Raw genomic sequence first — 16898 nt, 5'->3', positions numbered from 1 at the left:
AATCCACCTGATGGAAGACGAGACTTGACGAGATCCGCATGAATGGATGAGTGGATCAGTTATCTGGCTATTTCCTTGCTATCTGATGAAGACAATCTGAAGACCACACTCATTAAAGTAACGTAATTGCACAGTGAAGTGGGGCTACAGCGACACACATCCTGTTTATTACAAACTGTTGTTTTCTTGACTAAATCGTTTTGATGTCTGTAATAACCATACTCCACAGCCTGCTACTAAAGTAAATTACAACGATGACTTTTCATGTATTGTCCAACCTATAAGGCCACAAGGCAAACATGCATAGATACGCGATGTCTTTTATCAAGTAGTAGGTCACCGTAATTACTGCTCTTGCTCTGTATTGCCCGAGGTGCAATTAAAAAAGTTACCAGCTGATTCCCCCCAATGATTACTTACCCACTGTTCTCATGTATACATGTTTTATAAGATCATCAACTCAGTCAATTTCCGAGGACGTCTATTACATGATGGTACCAATGTTTCCACAGTGGAGGTTATACCGATTACTACTGCAAGACGAACACGAACACTTACAACTTCCTGCCTGATGTTACATGTAAATACTGCAGATACACCGTAGGTGATAATTCATGTTGTATTTGCAGTTGTGACTAAGTTTTTAGACGCCGCTGTTCAGTTTTGCCTCACCTGTGATCTCTTGTACACGCGGCTGAACGTAGTCCCGATGATTGTCAGAGGAATAGCAACAAGGATCACACCAAAGATGGAACACAAACCTCCCAGAACCATGCCTATCGTAGTGTGCGGCACGGCATCCCCGTATCCCACCGACATCATAGTGACAATCACATACCAGAAAACGTCAGGTATGCTGGAAAAACCGTCATTCGTGGAGTTTTCTACGTAGAACATCAATGTCGCGCCCACAATAACGAACAGCAGCATGGCGAACAGGATGTCCATAAGCTGGCTGATGCACTCCCTCAGGGTGAGCAGCAGCAGCTTTAACCTTTGTGTGGACGCGCCGAGACGGAGGATACGGAATCCGCGGAACGATCGGAACAAGGGAGTGATGGAGTCGTTTTTCCCTGTGACAAGGCTCAGGTAAAACGGCAAAATAGCCATCAGGTCGACCAAAGTCATGAAATTTTTGAAAAAGTCCCACTTGTTTGGCGCCGAGAAGAAGAGAAGGGAAAATTCAATGGTAAAGATTATGACACAAGTGGTGTCGATACATTCAAAGATCCAGGGGTACTCTTCTCCACAGGACACTTTGTGACGAGATCCACATGAAACCGTCTCTATGACATTCGTTATCACAGCTACAGTAATGAAGAAACCCACAACTAGGCTAAAGGCATGGCCGTAAACAGACGATGAGAGGTCGCGAAGCACTTTCCACATCTTTCGTCTGTCAGACGATGGTGACTGTGAAAGGCTGGCATTCGACGAGGAAATATCATCGTCCACCACTGGGCACGGCAGATTGTGCTTTTCGTCCACGAATCTATCATAGCAACAGCTACAAAGACTTTGGTCTGGGCATATCCCAAAGAAATCGACGTCGTCTATGAACGTGCGAAGGCAAACTTCATTCGAAAAATGCAAGACGCCAGTGTTGTAGTACATAAGAATATGCTTAAAAACCTTGGGGCAGCGGTCAAACTTGTATTCGTCGGTCTTCCTGTTGTAAAAAACTCTCCGGTGAACGGCTGATCCAAGAAGAGTCCGAGGAAACTTGTCCAGTTGGTCCTCCCACACTACGAACCTCGTCCCGCTGACGTTGAGCACCAGTCTGCGGACTGAACAGGGTGGCCCTCCGCCGGCGTGGACAGACTGGCGGTGGGATATGGAACATTTCCTTCGTATCAAACGACGTGTTTCCGTATTTGGATCCTCCCTCAAGTCTTCGTCACAGTCCGATTCTCCGATATAGTCAAAGTCTTGGTCGAACATCTCTGTACCTGCCAGAGTAAACGCTTACGTCTGGAGAAACTGACCAGTTGATATATCTAAAATTGGCCAATGACCTATTAGACTGACACGCCGATCCCCTGCCTGATTTACCTAATTCTGTGGACATTAGTCCGCCGAACGTTGGTGGTCGACGAAGTATGTCGAAGATATGGAAATTTGCTCTTCATCGCGCACATTTAAGCAGGTAAATACATTAGTGGCATAGAGTGCTGTGGTGGTCCCGGTGTGCAAATTTTGGATGTCGATTTGTATTAGCTGTCAGGTATGAGTTTGTCAGGTGTCAATCAAACACGCTGTCAATAATGAGATGAATCTGTGTCATCAATCTATTCATCATCCACACACACACATTTATATATGTCAGGGGAGAGGGTGCAATCTGGCAGAACCTACCGGTGAAGATCCCGATCGGAGTCTGTAAATTTAAAGATAATCCCTAAAAACTTCTCAACTTCACGACAGTTTAAATCCATGGATTAACCTAGAATTGAGAATTAATGAATGAGATATCACTCTAACAGTGTCTTTGTTGACAGAGACGCCGATCGGGATTTCCTAATTCCGCCAGATATCGCGGTATATATGATGACATGTATAATATATATGCACACAAAGACCCATAGATACGCACACACGCTTGACCATAACATGTATAGGGACTACCGTCTGTACTGCAGCCCCTAAATAGGTGCGTGTGGATTGGTTCTCCCATGGGTGGGCAGTTGCGGTTCCGATATGACCATTTCTTCATGACCTTTGAATTCACCGGATCTTCAAATGATACCCAATCAGGTCAGAGGGTCGCTGGAGTGGTAAATTGCTGGTAACAGGAAAGCCCCCCGGGTCAATTTAGACGTAGCAGATGTATCCATCCCAGGACGGCTAGCGCTAATCAACACTGAGGCAGATACTTGCTTCTGGAAACCCATGGAGGCCCAAATGTTCATAGATTATTAGGGTCTTCTGAAAGCTTTGGCAATATTTCTTTTCTTTTCTTCTTCTAATTATGATTCATTGTCTGTCTGTCCGAGTTAGATTATGATTTTGTAGTGATTGATACTTGGTGTAACAATGGAAGACAGGTTCCAGAAGCTCTACACGTTGAGGACAATCTGTCACTGATATGAGGCATGGCGTTACAAATTGTGGCCCATATTTAAGCCATGTAATCAAACCCTACCCGCAGTGCCAAACAAGACTGTATTGATTGCCTTGTGTGAAGTTGCACTGAATCTCTCCCTGTGAATTTTGACAGACTATCCGCTAATGTGGGACGGAAGCTGCTCGTAGTTTGTTTGTTTGTTTCATTGGGATCTCCATTAGTGTTCAATTATTACAATCTTACACTATTCTTCCTGGAGTCCATTCACATTGATACATTAAAATCAAAATACAAGAAGAAAACATATACAAATGATAGACAGTCATAACCAAAATCAAATGTTATACAAGACATCTACAATCGTAGTTCTTGTTAACGCTGTGTTAAAAAAGCCTGTGATGTTGAGTCCCTACTGATCATGTTCACAAACGTTGCTTAATGAAGTAGCACAATGTCTAGTCGGATTTATCAGGAAACTGTTGCTCGTGTATTCATTAAAGGTCTGAAAGCAACACAGTAATAACAGCAAAGCGTACACAAAAACGACGAGTATTTCGTATGTACATAATAATTCATCTAGAAACGACAACAAAGAAACAACAATAAAACAACGACATCTTTTGGTAACTATTTCTTTTAAAGAACTGTAGGAACATCGTACAGGGTATTTGGAAAGTGTCCAGCCTCCTGGCTTAGCTTATTAGATTAACCACTACACAGAGAGGCAATCCTTAACTACTGTGACCTTTCTGTCATGCATCTGACTTCGCAAATCTATCTCAACGCCTCAACATGCCTTTATACAGTCGATTGCAAATCTTACGAACCACTGGTTTAATAGAACAACACAAAATAACGTAAAGCTGTCTAAAGTATTTTCATGCAATCATCGAAAATTATCATAGAAACGTTAACGCACAAGTCAAAGAAGATTCGTTGAAATTGCAGGTCTAATGTAGAGTTGTTTGTGGTGGAATTTCTCAACTGCTTGTCAATACGGCCCTGTGTTGATCGATCAATACACACCAAGGCAATCTTTAAGTAACGAATTCAATTTCCTGACCTTCTAGTTGGATTAACTGACTTCGGAGACTCCGGAGATTTTTTGTCTGCGCTACCGTGCACACTTTTGTACCGTATGTGGAAGATTTGATTAACCACTTAGATTTCAGCATCTGTATGTAAATTAAATCAATACTTGAGTAAAGAACTGAAGCATGAGACAGCCACCATGACTAGTGCGTGGAATGTGCCATCACCTGATCGATACGCCCTCCACAGGCAACCGTTCGTCCATTTCATTAGCCCTCTGTAATCTGCACAGTTTGGTCCTTCTACATCCAGCGTAACGTTGGTCATAAAGTCTGATTTTATTGTTCTGTCGTCACCTTTACCTGTGCGATCTTGATTTTCCGGTACATCCGACTGAAGGTAGTTCCGACGATGGTTAAAGGTATGGTCAGCAGGACCACCCCAAAGACTGAACAGAAGGCTCCTAAAATCATGCCTACGGTAGATTTGGGAAGTAAGTCGCCGTATCCCACGGATGCCATGGTGATGATAACGTACCAGAACGTGGCGGGTATGCTTGAAAATGCCATGTTATCGGGACTTTCCACGTAGTAGATTAACGTTGAGCAGACGATTCCAAATATGAACATAGCGAAAAAGAGGACAGCAAGCTGGCTGATGCATTCTCTTAAGGTCATTACCAACATTCGTAATCCTCGGGAAGAAGCGCCGAAACGTAATATTCGGAACGCACGAAGTGACCTTAATACTGTAGAAGAGAATCCGTCATTTCCAACGAGAAGGTTCAGGTAAAATGGCAGAATCGCAACAACGTCAATGAGAGTCACGAAGCTCTTAAGAAAATCCCATCTATTTGGCGCAGCAAAGAGCATCATGAGAAACTCCAACGTGAAGATCAAGACGCAGGCCGTATCAATACACTCAAAAATCCAGGGGTACACTTTGTCGCAGGAGTCAAAGTAGCGATCGCCACATGAAACCGTCTCCACTATGTTCGATATGACCGTGATTGCGATGAAGTACCCCACTACCATTTTGAAGGCACTGCCGTAAGCGGACCCTGGAACATCTTGGAAGACCTGCCACATCCTTTGTCGTAATGTCGTAGGACCGTGGCTGTTTCGTGTATGGTCTGGGTTCACTTCACCTGAAGGGTCTTTGAGAACATTATCTCTGATCGTCTGATATGTTTCGTAACAGCAAGTACCGAGGCTCTCATCCAGAGATATCCTGAAAAACTCCAAGTCCTCTCTGAAGGTGGAAAGGCAAACATCATCCGACAAATGCAGGACTCCTGTACGATAATACATAAGGATGTGCTTGAAGACCTTAGGACAGCGGTCAAACTTGTACTCCTTGTTATCGGCGTCGTAGTAGACTTGCCGATGGCTGGGTGATCCGAGTAAAGTGTGTGGGAACCTGTCGAGCTGGTCTTCCCACGCGACGAACCTGGTCCCGCTCACGTTGAACACCACCCGGCGGATTGAATTCACTCGCCCTCCATGGACGCTGAAGGACAGCAGACGCTTTGTCAGTGATGTTGAGATTGACCTTCGTCTCTGAAGCAAACGCTGCTTTTCCGGTAACACTGTGTCACGGTTCCCCTTCTCGTCATCTTGGATATCAGGATATTCAAAGAAAGACAGTCCGGCCATGGTGAATGTACAGTTCTGGTGGGACGATGCTTGCTACATGTCTTATATCAGCATCCATCGAGCCTTATCGCCAGGCGTTGCGCTGTAAGACAGTTAAATAAAGGTGACGTAGCGTGGACTATTAACGCTTAATGTCAGGTCAGGATCGATAAACTGCGTCAAATGTTGAAATGACTATGATTGTTCAAAAATTACTATTTACCATGCAGGATCTGGGAAATATGTGCTGGACGGATCTAGAGCATGTAACGATTGATAGAGTCAAGACCATTGAGCCGAATGAATAGTCTACATTTAACCACTAACGTCCCGGGAGCATTGCGGTGCCCTTATTACCCGAAAGATAAATCAAAACTTGAAAGGAACGCTTCCATCACTTCTGCGTAGCAGGGCTGTAAATTCGGATAGATTACATCCGTCGGTACAGCAGAAATTATCCCGTTTCATTAGGAACATCGGCTACATATGATTAACTGCACTGTGTAATTTTGTTGCTGTACGATATCGTGTTGCTACTTCCCTTGTACTTCCAAGTATTCCGGACCAGATCCCCCAGAGACGTTGAATTAGGCAAAGTGCCAAGTGGACAAATCACGGCATCAGCCGCCATAAACCGTTTAGCCTCATAAATATATATACATCAAAGGATAAAGGGATTCAAGTTATTGGTCCGACATGCACAACTACTACACATGTATCATACAAAATATGGTAGATATTCACAGCCCAGCACAGCAATGAAATTTATTTGAGATTTTTCAGGAAAGGCCTTTCTAACTGTAGTGCATTCTGCGAGGAATGTCCTTTTCTGTAACGACACAAATTGAGTTTGCTTTAAAGTTTGGAGAATCTGACGTGTATTATCGACAGCTTGAGGACGTGATTTTTCAGACGAATGCTACACAAACCTATAATTATCACATCTAATAAGGACGCAGATATTACAATAAAAAAAAACACCGCAACTTTTATCATCACTGTAAACTTGCTTTCATATGGCTAACATGTATCGGCAGCTTCAAAATGATATACGATATGTTCTATCGCTCAAACGCAAGCAATCACAGCATCCCATAACGCATGCGATTAATCATGCAACGAAGCATGGCAGCTTATGTATTCTGATATGTCCATATACACTTTGCTGTGGATGAATATATGATACCAGCATATACTAATTTTCATATAGTCTTTGAGATTTTGTAACACAAGCTGTTTAGGAAATATTTGGCGGATGTATTTGCTACAGCTTGTGGTGCTGATGAAATTAATCTCTTTTGTATCCAAATTGCTGCTATTGTAATCACAATAGATGATGGTTGATATCATCAAAACGTTATTACAGGAATCTTGATGAAAACGTCTGTGGATAATTGCTATAATAGATGGTTGTATACAATGTAATTTAGTTGATAGTGAACAACAGGGAATTCCCCTTTATCGGCTAATCTTCATCGATTTCACTTTATCGATCCAATTATCCCAGGAAATTACATGTACTTTTCCGTGAACACTGTAACATTCCAGGGAAACGTGGAAAAGAATCCTACATCAGTCAGTAAACAAACATGATGATCGACGTGGCGGTTAAAGGCTTGACACTGCTAAGTGCTAACTGTGCAAGAAATCTTCATTATCACCCGTCTCCGGCATGTCCAATCACGGTTTAGCGTTAAAATCATTGATGGATCGATGTGAAGTCAACTAGATTGCAGTACATAAGTCGGAGGCAGATGTGGGGGTAAAGATAAGCTTAATGGGTCGGGTGTCATAACAGCCAACCTGCCCACACAGTAATCCTACTGATATTTCCTCTTTCGAAGGGGATTTTATACCACAAGTCTCTTTTTTTGGATCCATTAAAGAATTGTGGCGTATTTTGTTTACTTTAAAAAGAAAGTCCTGGCTTTGCGACAAAAGTCTCTAAAAGGTCGACAAGTCTCTTTCGTTTTTCCCTCATGTCTTAAATGTGCACTTATCTGGGGATTTGAGCATTATTCAAATATACCCTGCGTGTTCAGGTTTGAAGGAGACAGAGTCCAAACTTCGGCTATCCAGTGATGCACTGTTTCACGCTAGCTGTTGCTCGATGCAAGACTGAAACACCTTTGGTCGTGAATATCAGTGACACATGATTTATCAATGGTGGCCTCTCTTAGATCTAAGTAATTGCACCCTCCTCCTTCGGAACAAGGCGATTCCTTTGCTCATGATTATATCATGTGTCTGGACAAAATTTACCACCATGAGATTACGAGGTGAAAGCACAGCACAAGTGACCAGGTGGCGAGTTCCTTTCCCGGCGTAATGGGGCCGATTACTCATCAACATCGTCCATTGATTTGTTTTGCAAACACATTTAGCTTCCAGGGAGAGTGATTTTACTCAGATAATCTATTACTGAGTCGTCTTCATCAATCTTCCATTCAACGTTTTAATCCCTCATTTCGCCAGAAACTGTGAAACAAGTCATTACGGGCGATCCATCCTGGATTTTCAGTGGTAATTTCGGATGCAAATTCATAATGCTTCTGAAGTTACACTAGAACACTAAAAAAACTGCCGTACCTCATTTAGAAAGAATTTTAGGCTTTAAAACTGTGGTAGCTAAAGGAAACAATGAATTTCCCAAGATCTTCTTTAAGTCGAATTGTTGGTCTGCAAAACTTAGTGTTACATGTACTGTTACAATGTGATACATTATCGATTTTATCAACGCAATATATTAATGGGGGAGGGCGAATCATCGTTTTAATCCCAAGACAGATTTCTGATGCTCCAACCTTGTCCCCAGAACGTTTTGAGGCTTTTGGCTCAGGGATGATGCATCAATATATCTCATTGCACAACTGACTTCAATATATCATGTTTGCTATTGTTACGATGGATCGGCAAAAGTCAGCGTCGGGACTAAACAGCAGCCGTCCGGGCAGATGTCTGTAAATATGCTGGCTCCAGCCGCCTTCCCTTTTTTGCAGTTTCCACATCTGCAGGTTTTTACAAATTTTTTACCTTGAAGATACTTTTTGAGACTTAATGTGAATTATCGTTCATACATTCAACCATATAGTCTGAGCTGCTATTCCTTTATGTTAATCCCCGTAAGCCATATTTGCATTTAACGACCTGAAATGTAAGATAATAAAAAGAAACTGAATGTATTTTACGTGCCCCATACATCTTTTATGAGTTAACTTGACTTTATCGGTTATAGTGAACATTTGTAGTTAACGCAGAGGTATACTGTAAAGGAGGTAATGGAATGGAGATAAATATAGACTAAATGATCCATTTTGTTCATGCGTCAGCGGTTCCAATAGAGGCTATACAGTGTGATTGGCACAGCTTCTTGTAGGGTTTGATGATTCAGACTTATTGCGTGTCAGTGAGGAGATTGTTTTCCCTGGTAATAGCCCGGCCCTGGATAATGGGAATGGTGATAATTTAGCGGCGAGAGAACCAGCTGTTTTCCTTCGAAGACTCATCTGGGTTTGTAACGACTGTAAAATGGGCAATATAGCGCAGTTCGCACATCATTCGATGTTGGGGTTATAAATTCTCTTTTGTGACGGACTGCCAGCCATTATAGTGCAGCGGTAAATGTGTCAACGAAGCAATGGAACTCTGCAACGTGTCAGGGCCAGCCATATTGAAATAGGAATAAAAACCCATCTTAGCCATATTCGAATATCAATTGGTTCCGGCTCGTCTTCTTTCTTTGTCCTTTCTATGTCTTCTGCATGCTTCCATCATCTAGAGCATTTTATGAGGCTTGAAACTTGAATTAAAAAAAACTCCAATTTCTAATCATTAAGTTTCAATAACACTATACCATTACACATCGACATTAAAGGCGCAAAGATACGATGTCGTTGTGTGGTGAGAACTGATAGAAAATCCAAGCCCTATAATAGACTGATCCTTATTGTCCATCACAATTAGCGGTTCGACCAATGAGAGAGTGACTGAATGTCAGCCAAATATTTGCATTTTTCTGTTTTAATTTTGCATTTCTGCGTTTTGACGGAGGTGGGCGTGTGAAACTAAAAGATCACCATGTATATTATTTTTGTGACGTTTTTGAGCAATTTGATAAGCAATCCGCACGCAAATGTAGTAGACAGGGACATTAAATGTGGATTTCATAAAGATTACAGCAACTAGAATATTTCCAGTTTTCAAGCCTCATAGAATGCTCTGGGTGCTTATATTTTCCTTTTTTTGTAGTATAGTTTCTATTGTGATGTTTCGTATGTGTGATATCTTTTAAGCTTATCTTCAAGTCATTCCTTCCATTTTCTGACTGTCGAGGAGCCATTCACATCAGCCATCAAGGATATCTGCCAATTCATTTGATTTGATTTAATTCGATTGATACGGCAGCTACGTTGATGTGCAGCTGTGCGCTGTTTATGTAAGACGGAAGACTTTGTACTAGCTCCTTGCGGTGGGTATCTAGAGCTGAAGTTTACAATAAATGCGTTCAAATTATGCCCCATAGACCGTGAAAGTCACTTAAAGGCCCCACACAAGGTAACAGTAGAGGGCAATAATACGACTGCCGATAATGTGCTCCGTGGAGCGTTATTAGTGACATCAAAATCCGATAATCATTCTTCCCATGCTGGCGCTTAGGGGATAATATGGATATCCTAGAGAGAGCAAGGGTTGCAACGCATGGGCGTTAGCTATATGAAACTGACGTCAATATCTCTCTCCCCGCGGCGTGATGACAATGAGTTTGAAAGATTCTTGTTTGGCGACAGCTGTATGGGTGACGCAGGAAGGTTCAGCATACTCACAATGCCCTTTCCTGTTATTTCTGTTTATCTATTTCTAACTGGCAGAACACTCGCAGACATTCTTTTTTCTTTTTGGCAACGGCAAACAGGCGGTGTGCAACCCGATGTTCTACCACAATAGGGCGACCAAATCCATCGCACGCAAGGCCATCGTCGTGTCCTGGGTCCTGTCCATCATCCTCAGCAGCCCAGTCCTGTTTGGTGTCGCTACGGAGTTTGACCAGGCCCGGTGCGGCTGCGTCACCAGCCGCTACGACTTCTCCACCTACACGTACTGCCGAGCCTTCCGCATGGCCACAGCCATCGGGCCGGTTCTGGTCATCTGCTTCTGCTACTGGTAAGAGAATTGTACGAAATGATCGTATGGCTAGAAATTTGGTAATAATCTAGTCGGCCAATGCCCAACAAGCTGACATACACCAGTAAGAATATTGCAAACGTACAACTAGTACAATCAGCCCAAACCGACCCAAAATGACGTCATGTGCAATCGAGGGGAATGCCGAAGAAGTGATTTGATAGCTCGTATCAAAGTCTGGTGTGCACAGCTATCATCATCGTCCTCATTGATGTGTGCATCACAACCGTACATGGATATACTGTAGGGGTGTCTGCCTTGGCGTTAATACTTACTTTAAAAATATGTAGGTCCAATAAACTCAATCCACCGCCCACACCCCCCCCCCTTGCCAGGCAAATCTTCGCGGTGGTGCGGAAGCAGTGCCGCGCCATCAACCAGCTGCCCGGCACGGACAAGCAGGCCCGCCTGCGCGTGACCGAGGCCAAGGCTGCCCGCATGCTCGGCGTGGTGATCATCGCGTTCGTGGTGTGCTACATCCCGTTCACCGTGGTGCTGCTGGTGGGCAAGGAGAAGGTCCCGCCCGTCTGGCAGACTGTGGCGCACTGGATGTCCTACAGGTAATAACACAGTCTCGTGATAAGGGGTCCCAAACTCCAAACAGACAATTAGAAGTAGAACCTATCTAATGAGCATGTCACGAAAAGAGGTGCGACATACATGCCACATTGAAAATGGTCTGAGATAAAGTTTGACTTTACCTTAAATCAAGAAACAGGAGAATTAGCATTGCCTCTATTATTATTATTATCATTGGGTAGGCCGGCCGAATACTCTCTCTTCGCAGCCAGGTTCTGAATTGCGAGGAGAGCACAATTGGCCGGGCTGAATTGCAAGGGTCTGGAGCGACTGCCATTCGGCGCGCAGGTGACCTCAATACGACAATTTCGACATGTGCGGCCATAGGACTGTAGGTTTTGAACCACTCAAACCGGGATGGACCCCTACTCTTTTTTGTGTCTTATAAGTTCTTATGAAGCGTGATGTGCAGTTTGAATTGTCTCGATGATACCATGTTCCATTTCAGTAATGTTTGTCACCATCAACATCACCCTCACCATCATTTCCATATTTTCAGCTCTGCCGTGCTCAACCCAATCTCGTATGGACTGCAGGCTCGCGAGATCCGGCGAGGTTTTGCGAAGTTCCTGCCGAGCTTCTGCTCCAGTGAAACTCGTCGAGGCTCGATTGAAACGGCTGAAACTGGAGGTTTGTCACTCATCGTGTGTAGTATGATTTTGATGAGCAAGAGTTCTGATTGAAGCTTGTCACGTCGAACTTCATCTTCGGGGCCGAGGGGCTATCCTTTTACTTACTAATCTCTAATAGATACATGATATGGCCTTTAGGAACCAGTTTTGTGGTTTATTTGTCTGAAGGAAACCGCCTGAAGGATGACCGAGAGATCATAAAGCCGAACCCTGTCTTCGCCTTCGATGGAAAAATCAACCCTGACGACATTATCATTGACGAACAAATGCCGCCCAAGAAGGTACATAGAGAGCGATTACTGGTGTCTACAACTCATGACTACAGACTAGGTCACATCTTTGCGACATTCTGTACGTGATCAATCGCGGCAATAGTGGATCTCAGTACTGAAGCCCCTGTCATCTTCACAACAGTTGTGTGACTATCCTATTCTGAAACCAGATGTGTCAGCTTGTTGTCTTTCTGCTCTTTTTGAACGTCCTTTGTGAGTCTTACAGTTGCCGATCATCCGATTAGGAAAGAGACCTAGCCTTTCCACCCGAAATGAATGTAAGAATACTTGGCAGCCTAACGTATCTTGTACTGTTTTTCCTATTGCATATTCTTGATCATTTCGTTTAGATATCAGTTCTCAACGAATTAGTCACTTCTAGGCACTTCAGTTTGTTTTGTAGTTATTTTGATTTAACTTTTCTTAGGCGAGCGCCTGTTCTCAGGCTTCGTCTCTGACCAGCGAGTCCGGGAAGAGTAACATCTACGTGCGGAAAGTCGTGATCACCAACCCGACTGTTTACTACCGCTGCTCGGCTCCTGAGTCTGTATCACTCCGACCTAATCCTGATGGCATCAGCATCTCCTCAAGGTAAAAACATATGTAATCCTCTTTTTTTTGTTTCTTGTGCGTTTTGTGAATTATTTTGACCATTACTCATTTAAATGGATCATTCTAAGCTAAAGACCCAAATATCAATGCAACACCTTTGAAGCGCATTTCTCACTACCCACGCACAGCGATGATCACGAATCGGACTTTCGCCCCTTCGATCCCTGGCGTCCGTCCACGTCCACCCTCGGCGAGAACTGCACACGCTCACCTGAGGATATCTTCACCATCACCATGGCAACTACGAGGAGGAACGAGAGCAGGAAGAAGTTCCGTGATGCAGTACGGAAGATCCTGTTGGCCAGAAGACTGCGCTGTCAGAAGGCAAAACCAGGTGATTTTCATGCATCTGAAGATCTAAATAACGGGAGGAGAATGTGTGTGTGTGTTTGTGTATGTGTGTGTGTGTGTGTGTGTTTGTGTATGTGTGTGTGTGTGTGTGTGTGTGTGTGCGTGTGTGCGTGTGTGCACGTGTGTGTGTGTGTGTGTGTGTATGTGTGTGTGTGTGTGTGTGTGTGTGTATGTTGTGTGAGAGTAGGATATGAATAACTATCTATTTTGGTCAGCCGTTGCAATCCTCCTTCAGTGTGAAACACTGGCTTCTTTTTTTCCATCCGTTTTGGTTTCTACAGATACATCATATCAAAAATAGAAATGGTTGTTGCTTGATGTGGTTCCCATCCTGATGTTTTTAGGCCAACTGTATCCGCCGACTCGCCGGGACCATCTCGGCCCGGCCTCCACCACCAACATGCCGGGACACAAGAAGGTGGTGACCGATCGCTGCCCGTACCTCGTCCTGCTGGAGAAAACTAACGGCACGGGCCCCGACCGGGACCACGTCTGAACAACGGGTCAGCGGTGTGCTCGTAGTCTTTATATTACAAGGGCCAGGGAGGGTCGCAGGGCTGGAGAAATTTATTAGGGCTTTTGAAAAAAAAATGCCCTGGAGTTTAAAGATGTTTGAACGCGAACGTCGCCATGTATAGGTGATATGTGTGAAGCACAAGTAAATGATGAAACCATACAAGTTATAATTCATGGGACGTGCTATAGTAAAGTATTGTCGTGATGTACATGTACATAGGTTGACAATAGGTGAATACGTCGAAGCAACATCGTGTTATGGCTGTACATGTATTACCATTTTGTATCGTTTTTGTGATCATAACGACGGAGAAAATACTTTAACGAGAAATCGTGACAAGATTATGCGTTTATGAAGGTTAGACATCCAGGTGAAATGATAACAGTATTATCATCGGCAGTCGGGACATAACATGTAAAACTTGAAGGACTCAATACGTGGTTTGAGTAGAAGCCGATCAGGATGGTGTGTGTGTTGGGGCGAGGGAGAGCATGTTTGCTAAAAGATATTTCTATGTGATAAAATTGATATTTCTATGTGATGTATGGCAAGAAAATTAAGTTGTTCGTGCGTTGACGTAACTTAATTACTCAATCCCGGACTTACAGGAACAGGAAAATCTATCCTACTTGCCAACCCCAAGTATACATTTCCGATGGCAACATGATTATTCCATCTTTGCAGTCAATATAGACACCGGCGACGGCGATGTACGTTATAAATGCAAATCAATGTTCCATGCGCAAACTTTGGAATCCAACGATTATTCATTGCAATGAAATGACGCTATCTAGCGGAATGAAGCAGTAATGCAGAAAATCTGACGGCCTGAGATCTTCTGCATTACCGCTTTATTCTGATAGATATGATATTGTCTGTACTCGCTTACAGCAGAAATGGTTTTTCGTTGATAACATACAATCATTTTTATTAACACAACAAAAGTACAGTGGCTTTCGGGCGTACAACTATAGGTCTTCTACCAACATACATTCAAACAAGTGGATTCAAATGAATCAACCAAGTACAAGTTTAGAAATAAATCAATATGTCATGTTTAACATATTGATCACATGTTGTGCATGAAGCAAACAGCATTTTTACACCGTTTCTGCATTGTAATTAGAACCGCTTTGACCCTAAGACTCCATGTGTGATCTGTCTTGTTCTGTCTTGTTTACTTTACTATTAGGATGCTATTTGATACTGTATAATCATACTGTATATGTATGACATCTGGTAGGTGTGTTTTTGTGAACAAGGTATAATGTCGTACTAAAGGATGGATTTTTGTTTATTGCTTTGTGTTTATTTGCATATGTTCAAAAATTCAAAAGCAAGATGAAACACAGGACGAAAAACATTCAGGGGGGGGGGGAGGGTATCAGAAGCCTATGTGGCTTTTCGTGGGACTCCCCGAAACTTGATTATATGAATGATTTGAATTGTACAGAATCAAAACTAAACAAATAACAATACAAATCAGTCAAAATCATGCAAAAATTATAACTTTATGAATTATTCTGTTACCAAATATCAAAGGACAAGCGGAAAACAAGGAAAACAAACGAATCAGGTGAAAGTAGTGCTTGGAAGTTCTATGAAATCTATCTAACCATAAGGGTTATTTGAAACTGAGCAATGTCAAGCAAGACTTTTATTTTTGGCTTAGATTGTTCCATATGGCGGGGCCTCTAAACATTTTGTTTTTGACTAGATTATGTCATAACTAGTCTTGTATAGTGGTGGTGAATATCTGAGTTAAAATTGAAAAGACTTATCAAAGCTGTCGAGATGAAGCTCATCATGTCTCAGTATCAGTTTCTTCGTGATGTCTGGTAGAACAGGAAGTACACCACGGTTGAATTGGGTATAGGATAAAAGTACTAAATCTGAACTGACCATGGTTATCAAACAGGTTCTTCGATCAGGTCATCCGGAAGTATAAATGTTAGTTACACGTCGGCCAGATCTAGCAAGTAGATATACTAAATCGTTCGAATACTATCGGAATAGCCATGTGTGGTTATGAGTGACCCAAGAGTTTTACATATTCAACTATTGAATTTATATGGGTTTATGTTGATTGCCATTTTGCGACACGTTAGTTGTTGAGACACCTCAGAGCGTTTGTAAAGTTTCATGTGCAATGTCTGGAAATATATTGTGACGAGCATTGTATAAAAGTCGAAATCAATTCAGCTGTAGAATGTGAAACGTTTACTTTCAATAAATGGTCTATCTTTACATGTGAGCAATTATGGCAGTTGTCTCTTTGCGTATTGCGGTATAAATTGAAGGTATGCGCGTAGTACCATCAACTAGTTGGCTATACCATCCCTGGAGCGCTCCTCATTATGGGTACGTAGCAATATCCGATGGCCAGTTTCAGTACTATAACTATACTCGTACTAACAAAGTAGCACAACTTGGTCTAATATCAAAACCCTGCATTTCATGTAGAGTTTGTATTTTCCAGTTAGATAGCAAAGTAGCTTTTCAGTTCAGTGCCTAGAAGTGGTCAAACATGGCCTTGCATGGAACAAACCCATTAAAAAGGCCACAAGAACCCACACCCATATGTGAGCCTTACGTAATTTTCCCATTATCGAAAAGAGCTCACTATTGCGATTCGCTGGTCATTTTGTACAATCGTCTCCCGGCGGGCCAGAGCGGTACTGCAAATTAGGGTACCAGTATATAACATATTATAGGTCGGACTACCGTAAGGAAAACCTACTCTCCAAGCAGAGCATGGGTTTCGGCTGGTTTTTGACGTGTTTTTATTTAGGCGTTTTTGTCGGGCTTTCTACTTTGTCACCCTTGGGTTGGCTATACAAACAAAAATATGACAAAGTAGAAAGCCCGACAAAAACGCCCAAAAACACGTCAAAAACCAGCCGAAACCCATGCCCTGCTTGGAGAGTAAGGAAAACCACCTTTTCACACGTCTTTTCTTCTTGCCCCTGTGGGAAATGAAAGGTCGGACGAAAGCAGACGTGCGTATATAACAACATGCACAAC

At 42.8% G+C, this 16898-nt stretch overlaps 2 protein-coding genes across 2 annotated transcripts; one reads left to right on the top strand and one right to left on the bottom strand.

Annotated features, from left to right (window-relative positions):
• Nucleotides 1-215: 215 nt before the first annotated feature.
• LOC136429398 (potassium voltage-gated channel protein Shal-like) lies at nucleotides 216-5751 on the bottom strand. Its single transcript, XM_066419231.1, has 2 exons — nucleotides 5304-5751; nucleotides 216-1949 (listed from the first exon to the last, which is right to left on the bottom strand). Exons 1-2 carry the CDS (start codon nucleotides 5749-5751, stop codon nucleotides 658-660), a joined length of 1740 nt encoding a protein of 579 aa, XP_066275328.1. The 3' UTR covers nucleotides 216-657.
• Nucleotides 5752-10657: 4906 nt separating this feature from the next.
• Nucleotides 10658-16121, top strand: LOC136429397 (uncharacterized). The gene is made up of 7 exons (XM_066419229.1): nucleotides 10658-10890; nucleotides 11247-11471; nucleotides 11990-12120; nucleotides 12291-12403; nucleotides 12822-12985; nucleotides 13135-13340; nucleotides 13702-16121. Exons 1-7 carry the CDS (start codon nucleotides 10658-10660, stop codon nucleotides 13851-13853), a joined length of 1224 nt encoding a protein of 407 aa, XP_066275326.1. The 3' UTR covers nucleotides 13854-16121.
• The last annotated feature ends 777 nt before the right edge of the window (nucleotides 16122-16898 follow it).

This window comes from Branchiostoma lanceolatum, chromosome 3 (genome assembly GCF_035083965.1).
Source record: "Branchiostoma lanceolatum isolate klBraLanc5 chromosome 3, klBraLanc5.hap2, whole genome shotgun sequence".
NCBI classification, from domain to species: Eukaryota; Metazoa; Chordata; class Leptocardii; order Amphioxiformes; family Branchiostomatidae; genus Branchiostoma; species Branchiostoma lanceolatum.
The sequence above is the reverse complement of the archived record's forward strand: the minus strand, read 5'-3'. Positions and strand labels throughout refer to the sequence as shown.

Coding starts and splice junctions, on each gene's coding strand:
- LOC136429397 (XM_066419229.1), top strand. CDS start 10,658: ATGTTCTACCACAATAGGGCGACCAAATCCATCGCACGCAAGGCCATC. Junction 10,891..11,246: donor GTCATCTGCTTCTGCTACTG/GTAAGAGAATTG, acceptor CCCCCTTGCCAG/GCAAATCTTCGCGGTGGTGC. Junction 12,121..12,290: donor TGAAACGGCTGAAACTGGAG/GTTTGTCACTCA, acceptor ATTTGTCTGAAG/GAAACCGCCTGAAGGATGAC.
- LOC136429398 (XM_066419231.1), bottom strand. CDS start 5,751: ATGGCCGGACTGTCTTTCTTTGAATATCCTGATATCCAAGATGACGAG. Junction 1,950..5,303: donor ATCTCTGGATGAGAGCCTCG/GTACTTGCTGTT, acceptor TTACTCTGGCAG/GTACAGAGATGTTCGACCAA.